The sequence below is a fragment of the Zootoca vivipara genome, chromosome 2 (genome assembly GCF_965207765.1).
Source record: "Zootoca vivipara chromosome 2, rZooViv2.hap1.1, whole genome shotgun sequence".
Lineage (NCBI taxonomy): Eukaryota > Metazoa > Chordata > Lepidosauria > Squamata > Lacertidae > Zootoca > Zootoca vivipara.
The window spans coordinates 31,969,329-31,997,285 of NC_142584.1; the positions used below are offsets into that span (position 1 = coordinate 31,969,329).

The following is a 27,957-nucleotide window of genomic DNA, read 5'->3' on the forward strand; positions in this document are numbered from 1 at the left end:
AGTTTTGCTTCTCCCTCTCCACACCTCTATAGTTCTAAAATAGTACTGGTGAATGGTTCCTTTTGCTACAAATGCACGTATGATATCTATCCCTTTCTCTCTATTTGTCTCTCTGTCTCCTCACTTTGTCAAATATGGAAAATTCAAATGCCCACCAGAAAGAACAGTGCAGTGGAGAGGAGGTGCATATGGACTGTCTCTTAGATCCATAAACTTGTAGTATTTCCAGGGCAAAACTACTGTAACAGCCAGCAGGTTCTGGGCAAGAGTCTCGGCCATTAAAAGTCTCAGCCATTAAAATTGGTTAGCTCTACAGATGAAACTCGGAAAATTAGAATATCGTCGAAAAGTGCATTTATTTCAGTAATGCAACTTACTGTTATTTATTTTTGTTTTTATTTTTACAAATGCTTTCTTTTGGAAATTCCACAGTAATAAAACAAATAGTTACGATAATACAAAAATAAACAAGAATAAACATTGCTATTAAAGGTAAAGGTAAAGGGACCCTTGACCATTAGGTCCAGTCATGACCGACTCTGGGGTTGCGCGCTCATCTTGCATTATTGGCCAGCGTATAGCTTCCAGGTCATGTGGCCAGCATGACAAAGCCGCTTCTGGCGAACCAGAGCAGCGGACGGAAACGCCGTTTACCTATTTATCTACTTGCACTTTGACGTGCTTTTGAACTGCTAGGTTGGCAGGAGCTGGGACTGAGCAACAGGGGCTCACCCCGTCGTGGGGATTTGAACCGCCGACCTTCTGATCGGCAAGCCCTAGGCTCTGTGGTTTAACCCACAGCGCCACCTGCGTCCCTAAATGTAACTGTGTCCCTAAATGTAACATTGCTATTACATTTCATTAATTACATTCCATTTATAACTGACCCGCCTAACGACAAATAATGACAATTACCACAAATAAAGGCTTGACATATTTTGCTTTGCATGTCATGCATCTATCTCATATATTGGTTTCACCTTTTAAGTTGAATTACTGAAATAAATGCACTTTTCGACGATATTCTAATTTTCCGAGTTTCACCTGTATATGCTGAGACCATCAGGGTCTGTTGCCATTTTCCTCTTCTTCATGCAAGGTGCCACCTGCCGCTTTCCTTGTGGACTTTGTGTACCAGAAGCAAAAGAGGTCCGTGTCTTTCTTTGTATCCACAGGATCTCGGGGTGAACAGCCTGGAACAGCTGTGCATCAACTTTGCCAATGAACACCTCCAGCACTTCTTCAGCAGAATAGTCGTCACCCAAGAGGAGGTAAAATATAAAGCTAGGTACATGTAGGTAGGTGTACAACTTGTCCAGGAGCAAAAGAGGGAACCATTGCATTGCACAGAGGCAGCTTTGTGTTATTGCTCTTCAGCTTTGAAAAGACAAGTTGATAAAGAAAAAATTCACAATACATTCGCGGGTCTGAATCCTTCACCTGTTTGCATGATTCATTGTGGCTGGTTGGGGCCAATTTCATGCATAGATCTTGTCTTTTAGTTTGTGAGCACTCGGAATAAAGGCACAAAGACTTGATATGTATACAGGTGGCTCTAACCAGCATCATTGAATCATGAAAACAGAGTCCTCCTTATCAACCTGTCTTCTCATAGCTTCCTACCTCTCATGCAAATGTTTTATACAAAGGGTGTGTTTTTGTATGTATTGTGGGGAAAAGATAGCCGAACCATAGATTAGGAAATATTTACAGCAGAGCTTGCCAAACTTTTAATGTTGGTGACACACTTTTTAGAAATGCATCATTTTGCGACAAAGTAATCCAGTTTTACTAGCAAATCGGAGGCCGAACTAACCCCTTTCCAGCCCCAGGAGGAGCGTGGAGAGTGTTCATGCGACACACCTGCACACTGTAGCCGACGCACTAATGTGTCGCGGCACACAGTTTGGAACGCTCTGGTTTACAGAATGACACATTTGATATTATGGATGCAGGCTTCGTTTGAATTTCCTTTGACCATTAGGAGGAGTATGCAGAAGAAGACCTCATCTGGAGTCCTGTGTCCAAGATACCTAGCGAGTCCTGCTTAGATCTGATAGCTGCAAAGCCCCATGGGATTATGCGCATCCTGGACGATCAGACTTTACTATCGCAGGTCAGGAGTTTTTAGATATCCCTTTCATATTTGCATGTTGGGTCCAGGGGTATTTTTGTTCATAGAGAAGTAGCAAAATGGGTGCTCTCAAAGAGGGTTCATGAGTGCCTCTTCCTCAGAATGTTATTTTTTCTTACACTGGATTTTGTTGAAGTGTTACAGGAGGTAGGTTATACCTAAATCTGGTGAGCAACACACACAAGGAGAGAGAAAGTTTGACAAGAGTATTTAATCAGATTCGCTGCATGTACGTGGGTGACACATGGGTGCCTGTAAAGGTAAAGGACCCCTGAAAGCTCATACCTAAGACAAACTTAGTTGGTCTCTAAGGTGCTGCTGGAAAGAATTTTTTTATTTTGTTTCAACATTAAAAAAAAGCAAGCATTACAACCACAGGCCAGTCAAAACAGCTTCAAACAGCAGCACAGACCTGTCAGCATAAAAAAGCCTTGAAGAGATGCCTGAAATTCAAAAGCAAGGATACCTGCCAAATCTCAGCTCGTCGACAGTTCCACATCATGGGGTTGGTGACACAATAGCTGCATATGCACTATACATTTAAAGTACATGCCGACTCTGTGAGGGCTACATTGCATTGCCAAGCATTCTTTCTTTTTGGTGGTGGTGGTGGTGGGGTTGTTCTTCCAAATGTGCTTGAAAGGTATAGCATGCACACAGCCTAAATGCCCAACTTCTAGTTGTTATTTTGCTGTGTGTGAAGAGTTTTGTCTCCTATCCAGGCCACAGACCACACCTTCTTGCAGAAGTGCCATTACCATCATGCCAACAGTCCTTGGTATGTCAAGCCAAAGCTGCCTTTGCCTGTCTTCACTGTGCAGCATTATGCAGGACCAGTTACCTACCAGGTATATAGGAGCCTGCTTCCCTCCAACATTCCCTGCTTTCCCTGTTTAACCTGCACTTGTTTGCCTAGCTCAGGGGTCTCCAAACCTACCCGGCTTTGGGCCAGATGCCCGCCGCGCCGATTGCGTGGTGGGCCGGAGGGTGGGGGAGCGCGCAGCTGTGTGCGCCCATGTGCAAACGCTATTTCTGGCACACTCCCGACCTGGAGAGCGCCGGAAATAGTTTGTGCGCATGTGCAGAAGCCTCCAACCCGGAAGTACATCGGAAATGACGCTTGTGCGTGCACACAAGCTATTTCCGTTGCTTTTCTGGGTCGGAAGTCAGCAGCTCACCGCACCGGTAAGAGCGAGTGGCAGGGGTCCCTGGGGGCTGCATAAAAGAGCCTCGGGGGCTGTATGTGGCCCCCGGGCCCTAGTCTGGGGACCCCTGGCCTAGCTCAAGCAACACATAGGCAAACTCCGGCCCTCCAGATGTTTGGGACTACTATTCCTATCCTCCCTGACCATTGGTCCTGTTAGCTAGGGATGATGGGAATTGTAGTCCCAAACATCTGGAGGGCCGGAGTTTGCCTGTGCCTGAAGTAGGATATGTTAATTTGCTGGAGAGTGCAAATCTGGAGAGGTTCTGGATGGCAGCATAAACAAGTGCCACTTTACTGCTAGTAATCCAATCTTCCAATCTTCTGTCCTCTTCCAATCTGTTATCTAGAGTAGAATTCTATGTAGCGCTAAATGGGGTATGCATACACCGAATGAGGTCCACTCGCTCAATAAGACTCCCCCTGTCTTATTTCCTTAAATCTGTTCTTGGTTTTTCTCCAACCCTCCAGAGCAGATTTACTGGAAAATAGAGGGAGAAGTCCCATTGTGAGAGTAGTCCCCGTTTCAGGTATGCAACAACTTACTTGAACACTGTCCAGTGTATTGAATGGTTCTTTAGAAAAAGAAGGGCTAGACAACTTTTTTTGGGGGGGTGGGAAAATAGAACTGAAATTATGACTTTGATTATTATTACTTGATTCGGGTTGGGGAAAATTGTTTATTAGACTGGATAGTGGAGCTCCAGCTTCGCAGGCAGCTATCCTGTTTTCCAATCTGCAAAAACAAGTCAAGAGTTGGGGCTGAAAGGGGAGCCATATCACAAACGAACAACCACGTCCTAGGCCAGGGGTCAGCAAACTTTTTCAGCAGGGGGCCGGTCCACTGTCCCTCAGACCTTGTGGGGGGGCCGGACTATATTTTTTTGGGGGGGGGGAATGAACGAATTCCTATGCCCCACAAATAACCCAGAGATGCATTTTAAATAAAAGGACACATTCTACTCATGTAAAAACACCAGGGAGACCCCACAAATAACCCAGAGATGCATTTTTTTAAAAAAGGACACATTCTACTCATGTAAAAACATGCTGATTACCGGACCGTCCGTGGGCCGGATTTAGACGGCAATTGGGCCGCATCCGGCCCCCGGGCCTTAGTTTGCGGACCCCTGTCCTAGGCCCACCCGCAACCTCTTTCACCACCAAAGGAACACAAGCGAATAGCAGTGAACCTGCACAAGTGACGCTGACACAAAACCCCACACATATATTAAGTAAAATAGAAACATCGCCACCTGACCCCACCCCCCACTTGCCTTTCCCCCCTCCAGCTCTCTCCCCCTTTTCTTCCTAATGTAACACTAATGTCTCAACAAATGAATCCGTTCTGTGAAAATCTTCCTTGGAAAATAATAATAATAATAATAATAATAATAATAATAATAATAATAATAATAATAATGAGTTGGGGAAAAGGCTGGAAATCAGGATTGTGAGTAAACTAAGAACTATACTGATAGGAGATTCACAGTGCACTCCTGAACTTGTCTACGAAGAAGTCCCATTGATGGACTTTAGTTTAGTTTACTCCTAGGTAAGTGAGTAGTTTTTAAATGTAGTTAATGTAGTTTTTAAAAACAAATGAGAGTGATGTGGAATTTGGCTTTACAGGTCCACAAGTTTCTGAATAAAAACCACGATCTGTTACGCCCAGAGGTCCTGGAGATATTTTCCCACAGCCACCACAAGGTACAGTCAAATACTTTGGGTTAATTATTATGCTTCTGCAGTGTAGACTATTCCTATGATCTTACATTCAAGAAATGTAGAGCTCTGTCTGGTGCTGATTTCTTTGTGCTGTGGTACTGCTAGACATCAAGAGACACTTAATTGTATGCCAGTTTCCTGGTGAATAGAAAAATCACTCCTGAGGTGTATATGCTTTCACATGACACTCCCTTGTTCCAAGATAGCTCTGTTTTGTTTGTTTGTTTTAGAGAGGAGTTGGTTTATTTTTAGATTTATTTTATAACTGGTGCAAACATCTGCAGCTATGGTTCCATCTTCTGCATAAGGAGCACTCACTGATAAAACTTTTATATATAAAGGATACTGTGCAATTGTAGAACCTCACCTTGCTGACAAAGGTCCGTATAATTAAAGCTATGGTTTTCCCAGTAGTGATGTATGGAAGTGAGAGCTGGACCATAAAGAAGGCTGATCGCTGAAGAATTGATGCTTTTGAATTATGGTGCTGGAGGAGACTCTTGAGAGTCCCATGGACTGCAAGAAGATCAAACCTATCCATCCTGAAGGAAATCAGCCCTGAGTGCTCACTGGAAGGACAGATCCTGAAGCTGAGGCTCCAATACTTGGGCCACCTTATGAGAAGAGAAGACTCCCTGGAAAAGACGCTGATGTTGGGAAAGATTGAGGGCACAAGGAGCAGAGGACGACTGAAGACGAGATGGTTGGACAGTGTTCTCGAAGCTACCAACATGAGTTTGACCAAACTGCGGGAGGCAGTGGAAGACAGGAGTGCCTGGCATGCTCTGGTCCATGGGGTCACAAAGAGTCGGACATGACTAAACAACAACAACAACAACAACAACATGAAAAGGACATCTGTTCTAAGAGGCTATAATAAAATTTTATTTGTTGGTCTATTGTACTGTTTGAAAACTGCCCTTTGCTTTTTTCATTGGCGGAGTATGGAGGGAGCTGTTCCTTCTCCATGCTAACGTTTCAACTAAAGGTTCTAAGTTTATTTTGAAGCTTTGATTTCTTTTTTCCACCTCTCCAAAGCTGGTGTCCCACCTTTTTGAGAAAATAAAAGAACAGCAGATGAACCAAAGAGAACCGGGAAGTGGAACTAGAGTCCAAGGGTCGCCGCATCAAGCTTCTACATTAGTGTCTAGATTCCAGCACTCCTTGCAAGATCTCACAGCTAAACTAGAGAGGTGAGTGGCCTCCCCCCCCTCAATTTGTGTTGCCACCTCACAGCACAGAGCATGAGCCTGTGGGAAGGCGGGACCAAATAGTGAGCTGCTGATCACCCATTCAGTGGGCTGTGGTTCTCAAGATGGAGAATTAGTTTGGAGCCACATCCCATGCTATTTTAAAATGGACACACTTTACTTCTTTTCCCTCTTATCTTACAGGAGCCACGTTTTCTTTGTTCGGTGCATCAAGCCTAATTCCAAAAAGGTAAGACTTGGTCTTTGCAGGGCTGGGACTGAGGCTGTCTTTGAGATGCTACCAAGACAATGCCCCGGCTAAGTTTTGCAAATCAATGAAAAGTTCTTCCATACACATGCTCAAGGATAGCTCAGTCGGTAGAGCATGGGACTCTTAATCTCATGGTAATGGGTTCAAGCCTCACGTTGGGCGAAAGAGTCCTGAATTGCAGGGGGTTGAGCTAAATGCCCCCCGTGGTCCTTTCCACCTCCACAATTCTATGATTCTGTGAAAACATGCTCTAACTCCAGATGTTGCTGAACTACAGCATCCATCAACTTTTGCCACTGGCAGTTCCATGGATACTTGTCCAGTGGCTAGAAGGTCTGCTCCTGAGCACAGTAATGTTTTGGCAGCCCACCCCACGTATTCTGATGGCTAGAAACAAGCTAGAAACTTTCTGCAAGGACGCTTTAGATTTCCATCTAATTCCTCTGCTAGAAACCGTGTCAAATTACATATATTTGGAAACTAGATGAGAAACTGTTTTGCTCATTGGAGGTCTTGTACCAATATTCCCTCTCGTATATCCAAAATCTCAGCCACCCCGTAAATAGTAATCATATGGACTATAACACCTAAGAAGGGCTGGTGTCTTACTCTGCATAGTCTTAGGTTGGCCTGGCACAAGCCATCTAGGGGCCCATGGATTTGCATTAGCCTGTTCCCCCTTTAATGCAGAGGTGTCCATATGATGTCCTCCCCGCCCCTGTGTTGTCCTTGACCTCCCCCACCCTTTAACTAGGGCCAGGGCCTTTTCAGTATTGGCCCCGACTTGGTGGAACGCTCTCTCACAGGAGACCAGGGCCCTGCGGGATTTGACATCTTTCCGCAGAGCCTGCAAGATGGAGCTGTTCCGCCTGGCCTTTGGGTTTTGATTTGGGCCATTTTAAAATGAGGCTGCATTTTAAAACAATTTTTAAATCTAATTTGTATTTTAATCTGCATTTTAATCAATTGTTTTTCTTTCTTTTATGTTTAATTGTAACTTTATTGATGTCAGTCACCCTGAGCCCGGCTCTCACTAGGGAGGGCGGGGTATAAATAAAATATTATTATTATTATTATTATTATTATTATTATTATTATTAAATGTGTTTTTTCTTTAAGATCTTTGGACAGTTGAAATTGGGAAAATACTCCCAATTAAAGGGGGGAAAGGTCCAGGGCAGCACAGGAATATCCACATGTTGTTCCGATGTGGACAAGCCCTGGGATCACAGGTGTAATTTGCGGGGGGAGGTGGCAAGGCACTGGTTCTTTCCAGCGGTCTTTCTGTGTCTTGTTCTTGTCCCCTTCTTTATTTGGCTCATTGAGACCATTCCCTTTAAACTTCAGGTGCCAAACATCTTTGATACTGAATACGTTGCTTCTCAGCTAAGGCATTCTGGGATCTTGGAGGCCATATGCATCAGGAAAGAAGGCTATCCCATCCGCATTCCATTCCACCATTTCCTAATCAGGTAAGCCTGTCACTTGTCCCTCCTCCTATTTTAACACAACATTGTAAAAGAAAGGCACACCAATAACATAATAACAGTTTAAGATGCAATAATGATAGTAGATCAAGCATGCCAAACCAAACAGTTGGAGCAATAAAATGCAGTAACTGTCGCAGCCAACTTTAAAAGTTTTAGAATACTAATTGGAAAAGACTTCCAGGATCAAAATCGGGTGTTATTCCAGACTATAGGAGCCATACTCAAAAGGTACAGCATTTGATCCTACATTTGGACATTCTCTGCAGACTTTTCATCTGACCTTAGGGAGTTGGAGGGGTGGGAGGGAGGTTTCCAAAAGCCTGGAAATTTGTGGTAAGGAAAAATGCACTGGAAAGCCTGGGATAAAGGCGGCGTAGAACAACTTCATAGAATCGCCATGCAAACAAATCAGAATGAATGCTCAATAGACAGGTTGTCCCTGGTTCCTGAAGTGCTGGGATTTGCTTCCTTTCTCTGTAACACCCTGGGCTTGAAGAAGTTTTAGCAGATGGTTCTGTCTCCTTTCTGCTCATCAGGTATGGAGTCCTGGCTGGCCGAGGGCAGAACTCCTTGCAGGAGAGAGATGGCTGCGCCGTAGTGCTTTCACAGGTGGTGGGAGATCTCTCGCAGCTCTATCAGATTGGAGTCACCAAGGTGGTGTGCCTTAGCACTTCTCTTCCCCGCAACTTATGAAAGGCCATGTGCATTCTGTTGGTTTCATAGGGGGTTGCATTCTCTTGGTAACCTCATGACTCTTATCACTGCCATGTGCTCTACACAGGGCTACCCTTGCCCTGGTGCAAAATGCTGTGGGTAGACAGTTGATAGAGACAACAACTCCAGCATGTCACTCCAGTGCTTGAAAGCTTTCACTGGCCATTCACATGCCACCGGGCCGGGTTCTTATATTGATTTACAAGGTCCTTAACAACTTGGGTCCAGGGCATCTCAAGGACTGTCTAATCCAGGCATCCCCAAACTTCGGCCCTCCAGATGTTTTGGACTACAATTCCCATCTTCCCGACCACTGGTCCTGTTAGCTAGGGATCATGGGAGTTGTAGGCCAAAACATCTGGAGGGCCGCAGTTTGGGGATGCCTAGCCTGATCCCTTATATGGCCAAGTGGGGATTTGAACCCTGGTCTCCCAGGTCCTGGTCTAACACTCTGGCCACTACATTACAAAGGCTCTTGATTCCAAAGGGGCAACTGGATTAGAATCCGCTTAAAGCAGACTTGGGGAATCACCAGGCTTGGGGACCAATTTTGGCCCTCCAGGACACTCTATCAGATCATACCCTTCACTGACCCAAATGTTTTTGCCAGTAATGTGTCCTTACACTCTGATAGTGGCTCTTACTTATCTGAATGGAGGATAGAGGGTGTGTGTTGGAACTAACTGTACAGAGATAAAATGAAAATTTGTTGCTTTACCCACTTTCACCACTGGCTCTGCCCACTGGCTCTGCATGTAGTGCTTTTGAAGTTGCCCAAAAGGGATGCTGCCCTTAGGCTGGAAAAGGTGGTTAGCATAAATGGGCTCTTTTAGTTGCTATCTGGTAAAATAAAGATTTGGGTATAAATCAAATATATACACTGACAGCCTCAGCAACATTTCATGCTCGACTGGAGAAAGAAAGTAAATACCGGTATGAAATAAATGCCCACTAGATGCATTTAATTGCATAGTCTTTGACAAATTGGTCACTGAAGACTTGGGCGTAGGTAATATTAGGGCTGTTCACTTGCAAATAACAATACGTTTATTGCCGCCTTTCCCTGCCCAGGTGTTCTTGAAGGAGAAAGCGAGGCAGATGCTTGAGAGAAGATGGAATCAAAAGCTGAGCTGGGCGATTGTTACCCTTCAACGCAATCTCAGAGGCCTCATCAACCGTAGGCGGTTCCAGGTCTTCAAGGAGAAGGCCTTGGTCATCCAGGCTCATTTCCGGGGCTACCTGGCAAGGTCAGAAAGTGCAAAGGTTGTAGTGCTGTTGGAAGGCCTGAAGGCCACAGAACTGAACTGTTTTTAGCATTAAATGAAAGGCCAAACTCTATTCAGTCCTGGTGCAATCATGTGTATTGATTTCAGTGGGACTGGCTAGAAAGTTTCAGTAGAGGTTTCCCACCACCACATTCCCACAGCTGTCTCTTGTTTCCTGACTTCTCCTTTCCTTTGTGATCTCCAGGAAACGGTACCAAAGATTGAAGAAAACCCTGATGCGGTTTGGGGTGGCTATGCTCGTCTCTAAACCACTGGCTCATAAGAGGAGGCAATACCAGGTAATAGGGTTACTGACAATTGGCAATGCAATAGGTAATAAACTTTTCTGCTGTAAGATTTTATTGGAGGGATTGTGTGTGGCATGGGGATTCTCGGCACGTACGTTTTAGACAAGGGTCCCAACAACAGAAAGCAAGGCAAGTTAGCAAGTTAATGCTTGCAACAGTGAATGATAGTAGAGATGGCCGTACTTCGAAGTTTTCCGGAGGTCCAGCAGAAGATATAGAAAAGAGAAGCAGCTTCTCTGTGTGGGCTATCCACATGCTGTTCAAGCACTTCAGGGCATTCTGTTATTGGAAGTAGGACTAGTGGAAGGGGGGGGCAGAGGTGCTGAAACTCACCATGAACACCTCCCTTGTTCTGTTATAATGACAATAGTGCCCACCTGAGAGGTACCAGAACTGAGTTCCAGCGAGTTCTGGCTGGAAAAAAGCCCTGATTGTAACCATTATATACACAGGGCAGAATGATGTGGTCGATTTGAGTGGTAGAAATCTCTTTAGGAGTCATATGGAGTCATTTATTTATTTATTTGAAACTCTATGCATGTAGAAAGTTGTGCATCAGATTGGAATGTTGAATGAAGACCTCTTCCTGATATGCTAAGATCAAGAACAGGCATAGGCAAACTCGGCCCACCAGATGTTTTGGGACTACAATTCCCATCATCCCTGACCACTGTTCCTGTTAGCTAGAGATGATGGGAGTTGTAGTCCCAAAACTTCTGGAGAGCCGAGTTTGCCTATGCCTGGTCAAGAAGCTTTTTTTAATTGAGGAAGCAACTAGCTATGGGCAGGAAATGAAAAACAATCCAAGGTGGCATTTTTAGTGGGGACTGTAGATTGGAGTAAGAGTCCCTGTCATGCATTTCCAAAAACTTGCCTAGGTAGTAGCCCAGTTCGGCCCTGTGTCACCCACATCAGGCTACTGGAATTATCAGGTGTCTCAATCTTTGTGTGAGGTTGGTCCAGACTCCAGAATAATGTGTGCCCAACTCCCAGAACGGCTGTGAGCACTAATCATGTGTATATCTTTTGAGAAACACCCCGAACACACGTCTGCTGTGCTCTGACAACTTCATTTATATCTCCAAAATATTTGTTACCAGTGCCAGGGTATTACTATACTAGAAAATTTCAGCGTTTTCACCAGCAGTCATGACTTGGGAGAAGATGAAACTTGGAAAAGAAACCGAGGCTAGCGCTCATTATCGTTGTTGTTTTTTTCTAATCATGTATATTCTGGCTAAAAAGCAACCCCCCCCACCCCATGGCTTTTAATTTGGGGAGCACCTTCTAACGATAGCTTTGTTTTGGGCACCGGCAAATGAGGACTGCTTTTCAATCCGGGAGCAGTCATGGTAACCCCGTGATAGCCTCATTCTATTGGTGGGTGAGGATGGATGGAGGCAAAAGTGGGTGGAGCAACAGATGTGACTATCACTTTCGTATAGCCAGCTGCATTCCGTCCAGAGGTTTCGATGCATACACTAGGGCGGCGTGTGGACGCTAACAGGTTCACAGCACAAAAACGTCCACTTTTTGCAATCAATCATCCTCATCCTAAACATGCTGCTTTCTGCGTAAATTGAACCGGGATTCTGCCATCCACAGGGACGGGTATGGTTATTGGATACGTGTTTGAAAAAAACCTTCCCTTTGATTAGGTTATTTGGAACCTTTTGTTTGTTGTACATGCCCCAGGTGAATGGAGATGGAAGTGGCCAATGTGAATGTGGTAATATATGCCTACCCACAATGTCACTGAGCGTGTGTGGATACACCTCCCCACCAGAGCTGCCTACATCTGTTGCAAGGGAGCAGGTGGCACTGAACTTCTTGGGCTTGCTGATCAGAAGGTCGGAGGTTCGAATCCCTGTGACGGGGTGAGCTCCCGTTGCTCTGTCCCAGCTCCTCCCAACCTAGCAGTTCGAAAGCACACCAGTGCAGGTAGATAAATAGGTACCGCTGCGACAAGAAGGTAAACAGCGTTTCCGTGCACTCTGGCTTCTCTCACGGTGTTCTCTTGCGCCAGAAGCGGTTTAGTCCTGCTGCCCACATGACCCGGAAAGCTGTCTTTGGACAAACGCCTGCTCTCTCAGCCTGCAAAGCGAGATGAGTGCCACACCCCATGGTCACCTTTGACTGGTCTTAACTGTCCAGTGGTCCTTTACCTTTACATCTTTTGTAAAATGGACTCACTACGAGGTAATGCAGCGTGGATCTGCAATGAGCTTTTGTTTTTGGAATGAAGCCACTTTCTCAGTGATGATTTTTAGGGAAGAAAAATATGAAATAGGCATAGATTGTGTGAGGGCTACATAGAAAATACAAGTACAGTCATACTTTGGTTGTCGAACGGAATCTATTCCAGAAGTCCGTTCAGCTTCCGAAAAAGTTCACTGACCAAGGTTTGGCTTCTGATTGGCTGCAGGAGCTTCCTGCACTCAATTGGAAGCCGCGGAAGTTCAGCCTCCCAAAAACATTCACAAACCAGAACACTTATTTCCGGGTTTGCAGCATTCAGGAGCCAAAACAGACGAGTACCAAGGCATTCGACAACCAAGGTACAACTGTACTCTGTATCCATTGATTCTAAAATAAAATGCTAAGTGTGTACAGCCACTGCACTTTCTTTATCTTAGAAAGTAAGAGGCATTATCACACTCCAGGCAAGAGCAGGGCCAGTGAAGATTGTGGTTTGGGAAGGGACTTGGGAGAGTCTTAAGGGCTGTATAGAAAGGCCTGAGGACCATATTCAGTGTCTCAGCCTGAGGTTCTCCACTCCTGATTGTAAATGAGACTGGTCAGGTGTCTGACATGCAAAGCACAGGCAACCTTATCTCCAGGAACTACGGAGAACCCTGGCTTATTCAAATGTGATGCAATTGATATGGGGAAAGGTACAAGGTCAACATGAGAAACTCTGACACATCTTTCCACCTGTTCTCCGGGACTCCCAGATAAGCAGAGAACATCCTGGTGTACCATCCAACACTACTGGCTAAATTGCTTTTTGACTCGCCCTGAGAAAAGAAAGCTCAGGGGGCCAAAAGCCACGGCTAGGATTGCCTCTGAAAGTACCAGGAAAATGGCCGCCAGATGTGTGATGCTAAGTCCTGGGAGGCTCTGTGATATGCATACACTTAAGGCTTCCTGCTGTTCTGCCTAAGTTGGGCATGTGCTGTGCACCTGTGCTTCCCAGGTGCACCTGAATAGTTCCCGGCTCTTCTTTCCTAAGAACCACAACAAAGCTGTGCTTTGGCTTCATCATTCCTGCTTTCAGTGTTTACTTTATGAATACACTCGGCACTTAGGAAAGAAAACGCAACAGTGTAAGGTCTCAAAGTTCACTGTTGAGACTTGCAGAACCTCCCTCTCCTTGTCATTCCGCACTGGGAGGACTTTAGCCCTCTTCAGCCTTAACCGGGGCTGTGCCCCCTTATAGCTCCTTTTAGCTGTTCACTGGCAACAGCCACACAACTGCGCTCATTGGGGAGGAAGAGAAAGGATACTCCATAGATCACGGAAGAGCAGGCAAGTGCCATTGTACAGGGCTCAGCAAATGTTTCATTTACATATGGGAAAGACAAAGCCAGATAGGAGATTATGATTCTGCCACTCTATATGTCGCCCTGGGGAGAAACACTCAGCTGTGAACCTTCCAGGGCTGGTTTAAAATTGCATTCTCCAGCAGCTGGAAGGACAGGGGGAGAGGTGATTAAAATTTCCAAGCACAGTACTGTATATTTTTGCTGGGAGCAGTTGTATAGGACGTTTGTAATGTTAAATGCTAATGTAGCTTAGAGTTAAACAACTGGGACTAAATAGCATTGTATAGGGAATTCCATTACCCTCTCCCTTTCCATGCTGTTAAAACTTCCTGAAGCATCTGATTTTAGCCACAGTTGGAGACAGTATACTGGATTTGATGAACCATGGGTACAGGGCCCACCTGAAAATAAAGCTGTGTGTGTCCTACCAAGGACGTTGCTATAAAGTCATTGGTTCATATTCTGGTTAAAAATCTGTGGATAATTGTATTGCAGGCATAAAAGAGTTACCGTATTTTGCCGTGCATAAGACAGTGTTTTTTTGCTAAAAACAAATTGGGGGTCGTCTTATACATGGATGGTGAATGCACAGGGGTGAAAGAAAACACTACTTACATTCCCGTGGCTGCTGTGAACAAGCTGCCGGAACCGCCAGAGCCACTGTCCCTCCTGGGTGCCAGGCTTGGGTGATCTCTCAAAAAACACTCAACAACTTTGGCCGATCTTAGTTCCTGGTGGGGCATGCTACCCCAGGTTGCTACGCCAGTGCCAGTGCTTTGAATATTTACTAAAATATCAAAGTTGTTCTGTTTGATGTTTAAAATATTGATTTCTTAATTTTGGGTTCAAAAAAAATGGGGTCATCTTATACCTGGGGGGTGTCTTATACACGGGAAAATACGGTATCTCCTGCCCTGACATTACAATAGTGATGATGTGGTGTGTGCAGGGTACCGATTGTAGCGAGGGGTTTAACAGGGTTACAAGAACGGTCTGGGGAACAAACCAGAAAGGAGGGCAAAGTGAAAGAATGTTAAAGAGCTCAGCCTGCCTTGGCTTCCAGAGATGGGAGTTGCTATACCCTTCAGTGAGGGTACCCAGTGTGGTGCCCTCTAGATATTCTGAGCTACGACTCCCTTTATCCCTGATTGTTCACCATGCTGGCTTGGGCTAAAAACATCTGGAGGATGCCATATTGGCTACAGCTGCTGCTCTACAGTAGGGAGATTTGCATAATCTAGATCAGGCATCCCCAAACTGTGGCCCTCCAGATGTTTTGGCCTACAACTCCCATGATCCCTACCTAAGAGGACCAGTGGTCAGGGATGATGGGAATTGTAGTCCAAAACATCTGGAAGGCCGAAGTTTGGGGATGCCTGATCTAGATCAGGCACCCCGAAACTTCGGCCCTCCAGATGTTTTGGACTACAGTTCCCATCATCCCTGACCACTGGTCCTGTTAGCTAGGGATCATGGGAGTTGTAGGCCAAAACATCTGGAGGGCACACAGTTTGGGGATGCCTGGTCTAGATTGGCGAGAGAATTCAGATCCCCCTGTCATAAGGAGAACATAAGAAGGGCCTGTTGGATCAAGCCAATTGTGGTGCATCTAGTAGTGCAGTACCCTGTTTTTACAGTGGCCAACCAGATGCCTATGGAAAGCCCCAAAAAGAAGGACATGAGAGACGGGTGCCACAGCACTCTGCTCATCTGTGATTCCCATCAGCTGGTATTCAGGAGCATACTTTTCTAACCTTGCCCCTCCGTATCATGTCTCCTCTTACCTTTTCATTTAAACTAAAAAGGCCAACCTTTCCTCATCGAGGAGTTACACCACCCCTTTGATGATTTTTCTGAACCGTCTCCAGCTATACAATATCCATTTTCAGGTGACTAGAACCGCACACAGTACCCCAAGTGTGGTTGCAGCATACATTTGCATAATATCAATACAATACGTGGCAATTTTATTTTAAATTCCTTCCATTAGCATGGAATTTACCTTGCCTCGCTCGGGTTCATCTTCATCAAGCTATTAGGTACGACACACACACACACCCCAGGTCGCATTCCTGGTCAATCATCTCCACTTCAGACCCCTTTTACCCTTGTTTTCATGGAATTGCATTTCCCGTTTTGCTGCCCATTCGTTCAGTTCAGAGAGATAATAATAATAATAATAATAATAATAATAATAATAATAATAATAACAATAATAATAAAATTTATTATTTATACCCCGCCCATCTGGCTTTCCCCAGCCACTATGGGCGGCTTCCAACAGAAATATTAAAATACACTAATTTCTTAAAGATTAAAAGCTTCCCTAAACAGGGCTGCCTTCAGATGTCCTCTAAAAGTCTGGTAGTTGTTTTTCTCTTTGACATCTGGTAGGAGGGCATTCCACAGGGCAGGTGCCACTACCGAGAAGGCCCTCTGCCTGGTTCCCTGTAACTTGGCCTCTCGCAGCGAGGGAACCGCCAGAAGGCCCTCGGCACTGGACCTTAGTGTCCGGGCAGAGCCTTTTTGTTTTAACCAGCCCAAACAATTTAGTATCATCGGCAAACTTGACTACCTCACTGCTCACCCCAAACTCTTAAATCATTTACGAACAAGCTAAAAAGCACAGCCCCTAGCAGCAATCCTTGGGTAATGCTGAATTTTCTTTTGCACAAACAATATATTGTCAGTGAACACACCTTGCAAGCATGCATGATTTTTTTTTATCCTGTCCCGATTACAGAGGAACGAGTCACTGGGCAAAGGTGCCGAGGAACATAGGAGGTGTCTCAAAAATGGTATGTCAATAAAATACAGAGTATAATCTGGCAAAGCCTGATACACATTGGCAAAACCAAAGCTTGTTTCAGAGTTTCATGCTGACACCCCCGGTTTGCATGGGGAAGAACTACCATTCACTTCAATGGGAGATGTTTTCCCCTATGTCAATCTCCAGGATGGAGGCCTCAGACCAGATCGAGACCATAGTGGGGTGAGGTCCTCACATAAGGCCACTAAGGATGAGGTCTAATTCCAACACTGCAGGCTGAAAGTGTGTGATTTAAAAATTGCATGTTCTTAAGGACACGGTTACAGAGCTGACATATTGTCTAGTTTAACCCTTGGTGTCTGAGCTGTGTCAGAGATAGTGTTGGCTGCAGGTTGCCCTGTGCTGTGTCGACTTTCTTGAAATTGGTGCCTGCAATTATAAGATGGATCATGCAGTTACAGTGCCGATACACTAATGCCAAAATATATAGGTGTTTAAGGTGCTGCACGACTCTTTGTGCTTAGTCTGTCCCTCATAGCTGCCAAGTTATCCCTTTTTTAAAGGGATTTTCCCTTATGCTGAATAGGCTTCCTCGCGAGAAAAGGGAAAACTTGGCAGCTATGCTGTCCCTACCAAAGACTGTCTGTCTATCCCTCTGGAATACTGGCACAGCTGTGTGTGTACAGATTTAGCAAGCACAAAGCACAGTTATTTGATGTCCATGCATGCCCAGGTTCTGGCAACGCCCTAATACCCTGAGCATTTGGGCAGATACAAATTGAAAATTCTGGCGTTTCTCTCGCAGTTAATAGGGCCCTGCCACAAAAGTCAACATGGCAAAGCAACCTTCTCCAGGTGGCAGCAGAACTCTGGAAGGGAGGGTAGATGAGGGCAGAGATTGGGGTCTGAATGCTGCAAGAAGACTTCTTAAAACGTTGGCCCTATTGTTGGGGTGTGTGTGCTATTTGAGCTCCACTTTAGGCAGCAAAACCTCTTGGCATTGCCAAGCTCTGGTATTGTCAGGTGACTTTAATCAATGATCTTTCCACTCTGTGGTGATTGATTTAGTGTGATTGTTAATCATTGGTTTAAAGTGATTCACATGATGTCACTCAAGGTAGTGCTTTTGTTAAGGCAATTATCACATTTTGTTGATGCCCATTACATGAAACCTGTGGCACATGAGATGCAACTTCTGCCAGATGCATATGCCTGTTTGTTTTGAAGGTCAGCATTTTAGTAGATATGCTTTTTACATTGTTTTAATCCCACAGATAGCTTCATAGCTAAAAACATATGAAAGCTTGTTGTTTAAAAATTATGTGTGTGTTTTATCTGTATTCATTTTGGGTTTTTTTTATGAGCCCCCTTGAGTCCTGGTTTCAGAGAAAAGGTGGAGTATAAACAAACAAATAATCTTGTCACTGAGAGTGATTCCACTTGGCAGGTTTTTGAGGACCCCCCCCCCCAAAAATGTGTTATGCTGCTGTTGCCAAACAGCTGCCATGTTTCACTCCAGCCACTTGCTGTGTTGGACTGATGCATTAATTTAGTCATTCTTCTGAGCAATCTTTATGTAGTTCATAAAAGAGAGACACCATGAAAGTGAGATTATGGAATTTGTTTGCAACTTTATGGTGTTAACAGCATGTATTAACATCGTAGATGTACATCGATCTTTGCTGACCCTTTCCTTTCCCCCTAATCTGACGTGTGAACACCTTTTGTAATGCCTCTGCTATTTTATGCAACTGCAAGGAATAGGAAGGTGGACCAGGGATGATTGCAAGGACACACAGAAGCAGACTGGGAACTGCAATGATAGGGTTAATTGAAATCTGGGTGGAAGGTATGGCTATGCTAGAGATTTCTGGGATGTGTTCTTTGCAAAAAATCTCTGCCATAATGGGGCAATTGATACCCTATTAGCATTGGCCCTGTGTTGGTTAAGCTGTCAGAATAGTTCACTGGGTGAGTAGTTAGATGAGTAATTACAAAAAAAGGGCTCATATGTTCTTCAGGAGGCCTTCCTGTGACAATTTATTAAAAGGTAATTAAAATCTTGGTTTTTCCATTAAAATCTTATCTTTACATTGTAAAGAACATGTCAAACTTACTGGCACTGAATGTTGTAATGGGCAATAGTTGGGGAGATGTGTAAAATGTGTGCAGAGGTAAGGGTGCCATCTGTGTAGAATCTTTACTGTACGTTCTTGAATTTGATCAGATGCTGTAGCGATTGTAGGTTTGCTTCCCAAACTTCATCTTCAAATTCTTTATTCAAATCCGTTTCCCATACTTATTTTGAGGCCTGACATATCCCCTCAATCTATATCTAGCAAGACCGAGCAGGTAGCAGAGACTATGCCTTTGTTAAGCCCCTTTCATTGATGAGGCATCACTGTCCGGGTATTATTATTATTTTGCAAATATAGTTGCCACTCGGGTCACGATGGGTCATCACACTGTCTTTCTTTATCACACAACTCTGCACCCCACATCACTAATCAGCCGTTAACTGCATGGGAAGTGTTTGAAAATCACATGTTTGGATTTTGTCACACACGCACACCGGCAGGTGCAGTCCTTTGTACATAGAACCTGGTATGTCTTTTCCCGCTTTTCTTTTCCTTAAAGGTGAATTCATACACCAATGCATAAGTATTAAATATGTAAGTTTTTATCAGGTGGAAACAACTATCTTCTGCTTTTAATAACAACGCTTTGGGTGTGCTCAGTGAAGCACCCTGTTGTTTCATTCTAACTGCATGACTTTTGTACCTGGCCCTGGATTCTAGATCTTGGGGTTCTGGGGGCGGGGAGGAGCTCATACAAGTCTACCCACCCACTTACCCTAGTTTATTAAGTTGTTTATGGAAGGGATAGATTGCTGTTGTATTCTTTCTTTAAAAAACAAATGCTAATTTTTAAAAGGGGGAAAAGTTATTCAATCAAACAATCAATCAATAAACCATCCCTTCGATTCTTTTCCTCTGTAGGATGTTCGACGGCTGGAAATCCCTGCTGAGCTTGCTGCCCTACTGCGTTTGGCTGAAGGTGAGCAGAGAGCCTTCAAAGTCCATACCATTGACATGTGTTATGCCAGGCATCCCCAAACTTCGGCCCTCCAGATGTTTTTGACTACAATTCCCATCTTCCCCGACCACTGGTCCTGTTAGCTAGGGATCATGGGAGTTGTAGGCCAAAACATCTTGAGGGCCGCAGTTTGGGGATGCCTGTGTTATGCTTTACAGTAGAACTGAAATAACACCCCCCTCTTGTAAACTTACATTGGGTGTCCTTACATAATGTCCTGCTGCTTGTGGGCTTCCCAGTGGCATCCGGTTGGTTCCTCTTGGAACAAAATGCTGGCCTGGCTAGGTCTTTGGTCTGATCTAGCAGGGCTCTTTGTATAAATATTGTTCCGGCAGTTTGGTTGCTTAAGTAATCACTAGCCAGGAATGTTTGATTTCAATATTAGATATTGACAGACAGTGCTTGACAATTTGTGGTCGCTAATACATGCAGTGGTCTTCCAGGCTTCCACCCTTTGGGGAGATATTTTTGCCATTGATTTGTTTGCCGAAGGACTTGAGTATCTGCCATGGAACCACTGCTTGTCACAAAGGATTCTGGGCATGAACACTGCCGGGCCTCACCATGAACCTTTGTGAACTGAGAATGTGCTAGTCTAGAACCCACCCACCCAGCATTTGCTTCTGGCTATCTGGTTGGCCACTGTTAGAACAGGATGCTGGATAGGCCATTGACCTGATACAGCAGGCAAGCAGGCACTTCTTATGTTCTCTCCCCCACCCCCACCCCCACCCCGTAGCTACAATTGTGGTTATTGCTTTCGCTTAGTGTTGTTTGGACAACCAAAAAAATCCCTGTTGATCTCAGTAGCCACATAAAAGAAGCAAGGGTGTGCCTCACCAACTGAGCTAATATTATTAGTATTTTCCTGTCTTGCAGGTCACCACCATGCCCAAATTAACCAGGTCACAGAAGTCTCCCCTCCGGAAGTTAAAGCAAAGGCTGATCTCTCTCTGCCTCCTGACATCAATAGCTTTCCATTCTCTGCGTTCATAAGGTCGCATTTCCAGGTAGGAGGTTGTCTCGGAAAGTTGGCGTTCTCTAGAAAAGCCAGTGGCCATCACTGCCTCTTCCACTCACTTCATAGAATGTTAAGAGTTGGAAAGGACTTGGGATGCCATCTAGTCCAATCCTAGGTGCAGAATGTAACTACAGCACCCATGGCTGTCTAGCCTCTGCTTAAGTGCCTTAAGGAAAGGAGAGCCTGCCATATTTCAAGGCAGTCTAATTCATTGTCAAACAGTTCTCAATTCTGTTTATTTCCCTGTAGTAAAAGTCCATCTATTTGGTGGGCATCATATGTGTGTTTTGTGGGAAGAAAGGCTCTAGATCAGTGTTTCCTAAACACTGGGTCTCCAGCTGTTATTCGGAGTAAAGGGACCCCTGACCATTAGGTCCAGTCGTGACCGACTCTGGGGTTGCGGCACTCATCTCACGTTATTGGCCGAGGGAGCTGGCCTACAGCTTCCAGGTCATGTGGCCAGCATGACAGAGCCGCTTCTGGCGAACCAGAGCAGCACAAGGAAACACCGTTTACCTTCCCGCTGCAGCAGTACCTATTTATCTACTTGAACTTTGACGTGCTTTCGAACTGCTAGGTTGGCAGGAGCTGGGACCGAGCAACGGGAGCTCACCCTGTCGAGGGGATTCGAACTGCCGACCTTCTGATCGGCAAGCCCTAGGCTCTGTGGTTTAACCCACAGCGCGACCCGCGTCCCGTTTTTTGGAGTAGACCTCCCATTATCCCCAACTAGCAAGACCAGCGGTCAGGAATGATGAGAATTGTAGTCCAAACGCAGCTGGAGACCCAGTGTTTGGGAAACACTGATCTAGGTCTTTCCTCCTTGCACCTGTAGCCCCCCAGTCCACTGGGCTTCTTCACCCTTCCTCTTTACTTTGGCTGTCAACTCTGCTGCTGCCACATGGGAGAAGTGATTGGGGGAAAACAAAAGGCCCTTTGCTTTGCCCTACCTGAACAGTGGTGGCTCTGAGAGCGATGCACATTGCAGTGTGTTCACTTTGCTTAACATTAGTAATGCTGCTTATGAACTCAGCACTTCTGTTCCTCGTCCATTTTAGGAAGAGGGTTTCCCTGTCCTTGGGCAGCCCCTGCAACAGCCTTTGACCAGACTGGATGGTGAGCAGAGGCAAAGTGCTCTGCAGCTCAACAAAGTGGTAAGGAAAAGAAAAAATATGAGCAAGCAGCTAAGTAGCTAGGCCTCGCTGGAGGCAGGAGACGGTCCCGTTCCCCCACTCAAGGGGGAACTCAAGGGGGTGCTTTGAAGGAGGGGATCACTGCCCATGGTGTGTACAGCCATACTGATTTCCCTCCGGTGAACAAGTTTTGCAAAGTTTTAGTATGGCTTCGGAAGCCTGCAAAATCTCTGTGACTCAGACACAAAGATGACCTGTTGCAGTGCTGGGGGTTGGGGTGAGGGGTTGTGTTTCTACACTGTGGTGCTTCCAGTCGGGGGCTTAATTGCCAACGGGTTGTTCTGATATCACAAAGGAGTGGTTGACAGCTTTTTCAGATGGGGGACTGAGAGATGCCAAGAAAACTCCTCCACAAGTCAGAGAGCTTCCTTTGCATTTGTGTGACTTACTGAGAAACCCAGAACAGGAAAATGCTGAGCAATTGAGAAAAGAGGGGAGAAAGGGATTGTACCTGAGGCCCACCCCACCTTTGTTCTCCATTCAACAGAAGCTCTGGGAGATTAAATGGAGACACAGGCTTGGGTATCACTTTTTCTGGAGATGGGGGTGGGAAACTTTGGGGGGGGGGCTGTCAAGGCTCCCATTCTCTTAGGGGTCCCATTTAGTTAGGGGTCACATGCCAGATATGGATTAGGCCAGAGCCACCCCACACTCCTTGGCTGAATACTATACACATTCTGAGCCTGTTTTCCCCCTCAAAGCATTTTGTAGTTTACTAAGGGTTGCTAGGAATTGTAACTCTGTGCGAGGAGTAAACTACAGTGCCCAAAATACATTGCAGGGTGGGATGTGTGTGTGGAATGAGCTTTCCATGCATCGTAAAGGTGCAGTGTTTATGCAGCCTTTCTCTCTTAAGATCATCGCCCCACATTCGTTCTCTGTCCCCCCCCCCTCTGTCACACACATGACAGAGAGAGAAGGGAGACACCAAGTCAAATACCGAAGCATTTTTGCTGTAAATGCAAGGTAGCAGAATGGGTGCTCCTAGACAGGCACAATCTTTCCCTCCCACATACACGAAGGACCCCATACTGGGAGTGGCCAGGAGAAGTGTTTGGGGCCTCCCCCTACTCTGCTTCCTCCTCGCACTTCCACCTGCAGGATGTTGCTATTGAGAAGCAACAAACGAAAAGCTGCAAAGTGAGGGTTGCGGCACTGCTCCTTTCTCAGACCCTGTAAAGGGGAGAAGAATGTAGACTTGGCACTTGGAGCATCTCTGGGTGGTGGCAGGGAGGCGAAAGGGAGGTGGCAAATTATTAACCAAATGTCGCAGGTAGATATCTGGAGTAAGGTGTCTTGCTCCCACAGGCATTGTGGCTTTGTTGATGGACCTTCGCCCCCTCTCACACAAAGATACACAGCCTAACTCCTCCCCACTAACCCCACTAGGGCCACCTGTGCAGTCCCCTTCTCCCCCACCACAGGCCACACTGTTGTCATGCACAACAGTGGAGTTGACGGCATCGGCTTCACAACGAAAGGATGTAAGCTGCTTGCCAGCCTTCCCTATTTCTCACTCTGTGTGCAGAGTCACTGGTGTAAAGGAGTGGGGAAACAGAGGGGGTGAGATGTCCCCAAAACTCAGAGGAAAAGAATGAGCCTATTTCTCCCTCTGCCCTCCAGTCTCTCTGGCTTCCTCCTGCACACTCTCGCCTCTCTCCTGCTTTCACAATGTTCTGTGTCTTCCCTCTCGAATCCTCTTGTCGGGAAGACCGCCGAGCGATTAATATGTTACTTGATGTCTGTTAGCGTGCAGTTGCTCAGGACTTGCAACTCTTATGTTCGGAATCGTTCGGAAGCCTTTGTGTTGGGAAGGCAGAAGCAGGAAGTGACCACAACTGACCGCATGTTTTGCAAATCAGTTCTGGTAACTGGCTTTAGACAGAGGATGCACACTGCCTTCCAGTTAGTCCTTAACGGTCCACCAGTTTCCATTCTTATTTATAGGTTCTGAGAACTGGAAGGGACTGAGCAGTAGGTGGATTATTTTTGTGGCTTTGCTGTGATCACGAAGAGAAGCTATTCTTAGGGAGGAGGCTGAGGGGGGACCAGGGCTATGGAGATAAGAATAAGTTGGACTCATACAATGTGTATGTACTACTAAACCCCTTCACACATTGCTACTTATTTAACAATTCTTAAAGGAAGGCGCTTTTCTTTTTAATTAATCATCTATGGGAAGATAGTGGCTTTTAAGTAACTCTTTTTTTAACAGGGTTTCGTCGTAATAAGAAAAAAAGAAAACCACCATTTAATCCGGCTTGCACATTGTGTGTATCTGCACCATACATTTAAAGCACATGACTTCCCCCCCCCCCAAGAATCCTCAGAAATGTAGTTTCTCCTTGCAAAGCTATAATTCCTCTTAACAAACCACAGTTCCCAGGGATCTTTGGGGAAAAGAAATGTGTTTTAAAATATGCATTGAATGAGTTCTAAATGTATGGCATGGAATGAGAAAGGACGAGGGCAGACTAACACTCAGGGTCCAAGCAACTGAACAAGAATTCCTCCACTCCTAGCCTGGACATATTGAGGGGCTTTTCTGCACAGTGGGCAAAATGTTCTCCCAGCATGTAGCTCGGCAGCAGTGGAGCACATGGAGGCTGAGTGCAATCTAGATCTCATGCGTATTTTTTGCCCCTGAAAAGCACAGATTGAGAAACTAGTTTTGTTCCCAAAAATAAATGCTCATTGCACATTGATTCTGCATTACACTACAATGTGTCCATTTGAAAACAGTTGTAGGTGGTCCTAGAAACTGGAGGTGCGTCCACATTGTGACATTGTGGGTTGGGGTATCCCAAGATCACAATCGCCGCTCCCTCCTCCATTCACCTGGGGCATGTGCAGGGATGATAACCTAATCAAGGGGAGGGTTTCCAAATGCAGATCAAGTAACCACTCCACCCCCTTGTTTAGGGCTGAATCTAGACTAAATCTAGACTGAAAGCAGGATGTTGAAGATGAAGATGAATGACTCCATATATTTTTTAAACACTACATTTTTGTGTGTGCAGCAAAAGCAAAGTAATCTGCTTTGGGCACAGTTCTGCTGCAAGAGCCAACTGCCTCTGTTCCTACCTGCCACTGAAAAGCAATGGTTCTCCAAGAAGGTGATGAATGTGGGAAAGACATGGCGGCTTGATCTTATCGCTTGAGGTCTGCTGCCTGACTCGATCACACCTTTACTGGTTCCCTTACAGATCCTGCGGTTCATCAATGACAAGGACCTGCAGGACTGGCAAGAAAAGCTCCTGGGGAACTATATAGCAAGTCGAGGGCTGGCCAGCCTCTCCCTGCGCAATGAGCTGTTGAGCCAGGTAGCCAGTCAGATGTGGAAGAACCCAGACCTGGAGCAAGGCCAACGAGGTTGTGTGTTGATGGCTGCCCTCCTGGGCACTTTTGCCCCTTCTCCAGCTCTGGAGAAGCCCCTGCTGAAGTAAGAAAAAGTCTCCACACTCCACTTTTTAAAACACCACTCATAAAATGGAGCCGTTTATGGAAGGATTCTGCTCTTTTGGCTTACAGGTTTGTGTCTGACCATGGCCTGGACGGATATAACGGTGTTTGCCAGCGTAAACTCCTGATGTCAATGAAGCAGATGGAAAGCGATCCAGAAGTGTCCCGTAGCTTTCCTCCCACCCAGCTGGAGTGGACTGCCAATCAGAGGAAAGGCAAGATGGTGTTGGATGTTTACACCTACAAAGGTAATAGCGAACACTTAGCGTACTCACAAGGGCAGAATATGCCACCCTGTGTTGGAAGCCACAGCCCTTGTGGCACCAACTTAAGCCAGACTCTGGGAAGGAGGTACAAGGCCCTCCCACCTCCTTCCCAAACCCCAGTAAGCGCTTGGCCAGCTTTAGGAGCGAGGCAGGAGGACTCTAGGACCCTTTTGGAGCCCTACACCTCTTCCTGAAGCAGGGCAAGCGCTTTTGAGAAGGTACCCTCCTTGGCTTTGCGCTTGATGCGACTGCATCACTCACACTGCCCTAAATCCGCCCTTGATACTCATCGGAATTGTTGGGAACAAATAGTATTTCCGGACTGGGCCCTCCTTGATGTTGCAGTTTGCAATTGTAAGGCTTTTTTTTAGTATTCTGTCTTGTTTTTTTTCTGGCTTAGAGGAGAGGCTTTCAGCTGAAGTGGAGTCCTGGACAACAGGAGAGCAATATGCAGGCTGGATCCTGAGTTCAAGGTACACGCAGAAGCAAAAGGAGTAGGTTTTGATCTGACAGTTTCTGTTGTCAGAGCAATTGAACTTTGAGGTCAGCAAAGGCTCAGGCTGTTATCAGCGTGTTCTGCAGCAGCATGAGAAGGGCTCTTTGGGTAAATAATTATGTAAGGACCAACCCCAGGCGGTGTTATTACTTCCTCATCCCAGGCTGTTGGAGTTTGCCTTTAGTCATAAAAATGCATGCTTGAGCTCCCACCCTCCCCCCTTTTTTATTATTGCTGGAAATCCATTTCACGCTTTGGAGAAGTCAGACTGTCTTTGGAGAGAGGAGTGGTATTCATGGGCCTGAGTTCAGCTCTTTGTCTCCAAAGAGCAGCGGCCTCACCCCAACCTCATGTGCCCTCCAAGTGTTTTGGAACGCAATTCTCATCATCCCCAGCCAGCATGGGCAAAAGCAGACGGCTTTTGTTTTCCCCTCTCTGCCCCACACCTTCTTTCTCACCTTGTCTTCTGCCCCCCTGCACTTCCTCTCTATGTCACAATGTCCCCTCCTTCTGCTGATTTCAGGGGCCTGGATACAGTACCTCGCGGCTGGTCTGTGTCCATGTTCACAGGCAAGGCGTGGCAGGATTTGCCAGGTTGTGACTTTGTGCTGGATCTCATTGGAGAAATAGAGGAAGGCAACTGGCCCTCTGAATCCTCCCCTGACTATCCTATAACCCCGGAGTGGGATGAGAGCTATTCCCATCAGAGCTCTTCAGATAGGTAAGTGACCTCCTTCCTCGCCACTTGTCCCCAGCTACAGCCTCGATCGTATTCCCATAAACGTCTGCTTCTGTGACCTCACTGGCTTTCCCCCCCTGGCAGGATGCCCTTGGACATCCCCCCTGCACCAGGCATTCGGGCACCTTCATTCCCCCCACCCTCCCTGCCTCCAAACTTTGACAACATCGCTCATCCAGGTGAGCCCCAATCTCAGGGCAGCGATTGTCCTAAATTCAAAGGCGGCTGGACACCACCAAGGAGTGTGTGAACCTGAGTCTCTGGTTTCCAGGCCTTGAAGCAATGTGGGCTCTGTGTGTGTTCAGTGAGTGTGGGAGACTTAAAGAGAAAATGCTGAGGCTGTGGAATTAGCATGGGGAAGCACAAATGGTGCTAAGAGAGTAGGGAGGAGCTTGCCCTGATTTGTTTCCATCCCCCAACAGAGTCGAGCCCCAGAGGTAGCTCAAGATCCACTGGAGGGCTGGATCACTTTGTGGACGGTCTCTTCATGCCTCTGCTGCATCATGGGACCAGGAGTCAGAAGCCAGTAAGTCTGCTCATTTCTCATCTGTTCAGTTGTTTGGTGCTCCTTTTCTCGCGCACTGTCCTTCCAACAAGTCTGCCTTTCTGTTTCATTTGTTAGCATTTAGATCTGTAGTGACCATTCATGTAATTCATAGTGAATTACTACCCTGTCCTACGTTCAGCTGTCTGATCTCAAAGACCAAATGAGGTAGATAAGCTGTGTACTAAGTGTTGGGCTCTCTCTTGCTTCTCCTGCAGGATATGGAGAGTGAAGGGAATCTGACCGGACGCATGAAAGGAGGTGGAAAAATTGGGCCCACTCACCATGGAGCCTTCTCAGGTGCGACTCAAGCGGGAAAGATCCAGCATTTGTACATTATGGGAAAGGGAGCTCAGGGTTTAGTCCTTCAGGGATAGTGACTGTTCTTTTAGCAAGCATTAAGCTATACATGATCTAAGACAGGGATAGGCAACCTAAGGCCCAGGGGCCGGATGCGGCCCAATCACATTCTCAGTCCGGCCTGTGGACGGTCCAAGAATCAGCGTGTTTTTACATGAGTA

General features: G+C 46.0%; 1 protein-coding gene across 1 annotated transcript in view; it reads left to right on the top strand.

The window, feature by feature from the left end:
* Window positions 1-71: 71 nt before the first annotated feature.
* LOC118079835 (unconventional myosin-XVB) overlaps window positions 72-27,957 on the top strand; it is a 65,168-nt gene continuing 37,282 nt past the window's right edge. Inside the window, exons 1-20 of the mRNA XM_088661178.1 lie at window positions 72-77; window positions 1,176-1,271; window positions 1,985-2,116; window positions 2,857-2,982; window positions 6,090-6,259; window positions 6,461-6,506; window positions 7,875-7,999; window positions 8,554-8,671; window positions 9,803-9,978; window positions 10,202-10,295; window positions 19,619-19,676; window positions 20,595-20,725; window positions 21,795-21,890; window positions 25,136-25,371; window positions 25,461-25,639; window positions 26,058-26,130; window positions 26,677-26,874; window positions 26,977-27,071; window positions 27,315-27,418; window positions 27,655-27,736. Of these exons, the coding sequence (XP_088517304.1) occupies window positions 72-77; window positions 1,176-1,271; window positions 1,985-2,116; window positions 2,857-2,982; window positions 6,090-6,259; window positions 6,461-6,506; window positions 7,875-7,999; window positions 8,554-8,671; window positions 9,803-9,978; window positions 10,202-10,295; window positions 19,619-19,676; window positions 20,595-20,725; window positions 21,795-21,890; window positions 25,136-25,371; window positions 25,461-25,639; window positions 26,058-26,130; window positions 26,677-26,874; window positions 26,977-27,071; window positions 27,315-27,418; window positions 27,655-27,736 (2,341 nt within the window). The remainder of the gene's footprint in view (window positions 78-1,175; window positions 1,272-1,984; window positions 2,117-2,856; window positions 2,983-6,089; window positions 6,260-6,460; window positions 6,507-7,874; window positions 8,000-8,553; window positions 8,672-9,802; window positions 9,979-10,201; window positions 10,296-19,618; window positions 19,677-20,594; window positions 20,726-21,794; window positions 21,891-25,135; window positions 25,372-25,460; window positions 25,640-26,057; window positions 26,131-26,676; window positions 26,875-26,976; window positions 27,072-27,314; window positions 27,419-27,654; window positions 27,737-27,957) is intronic.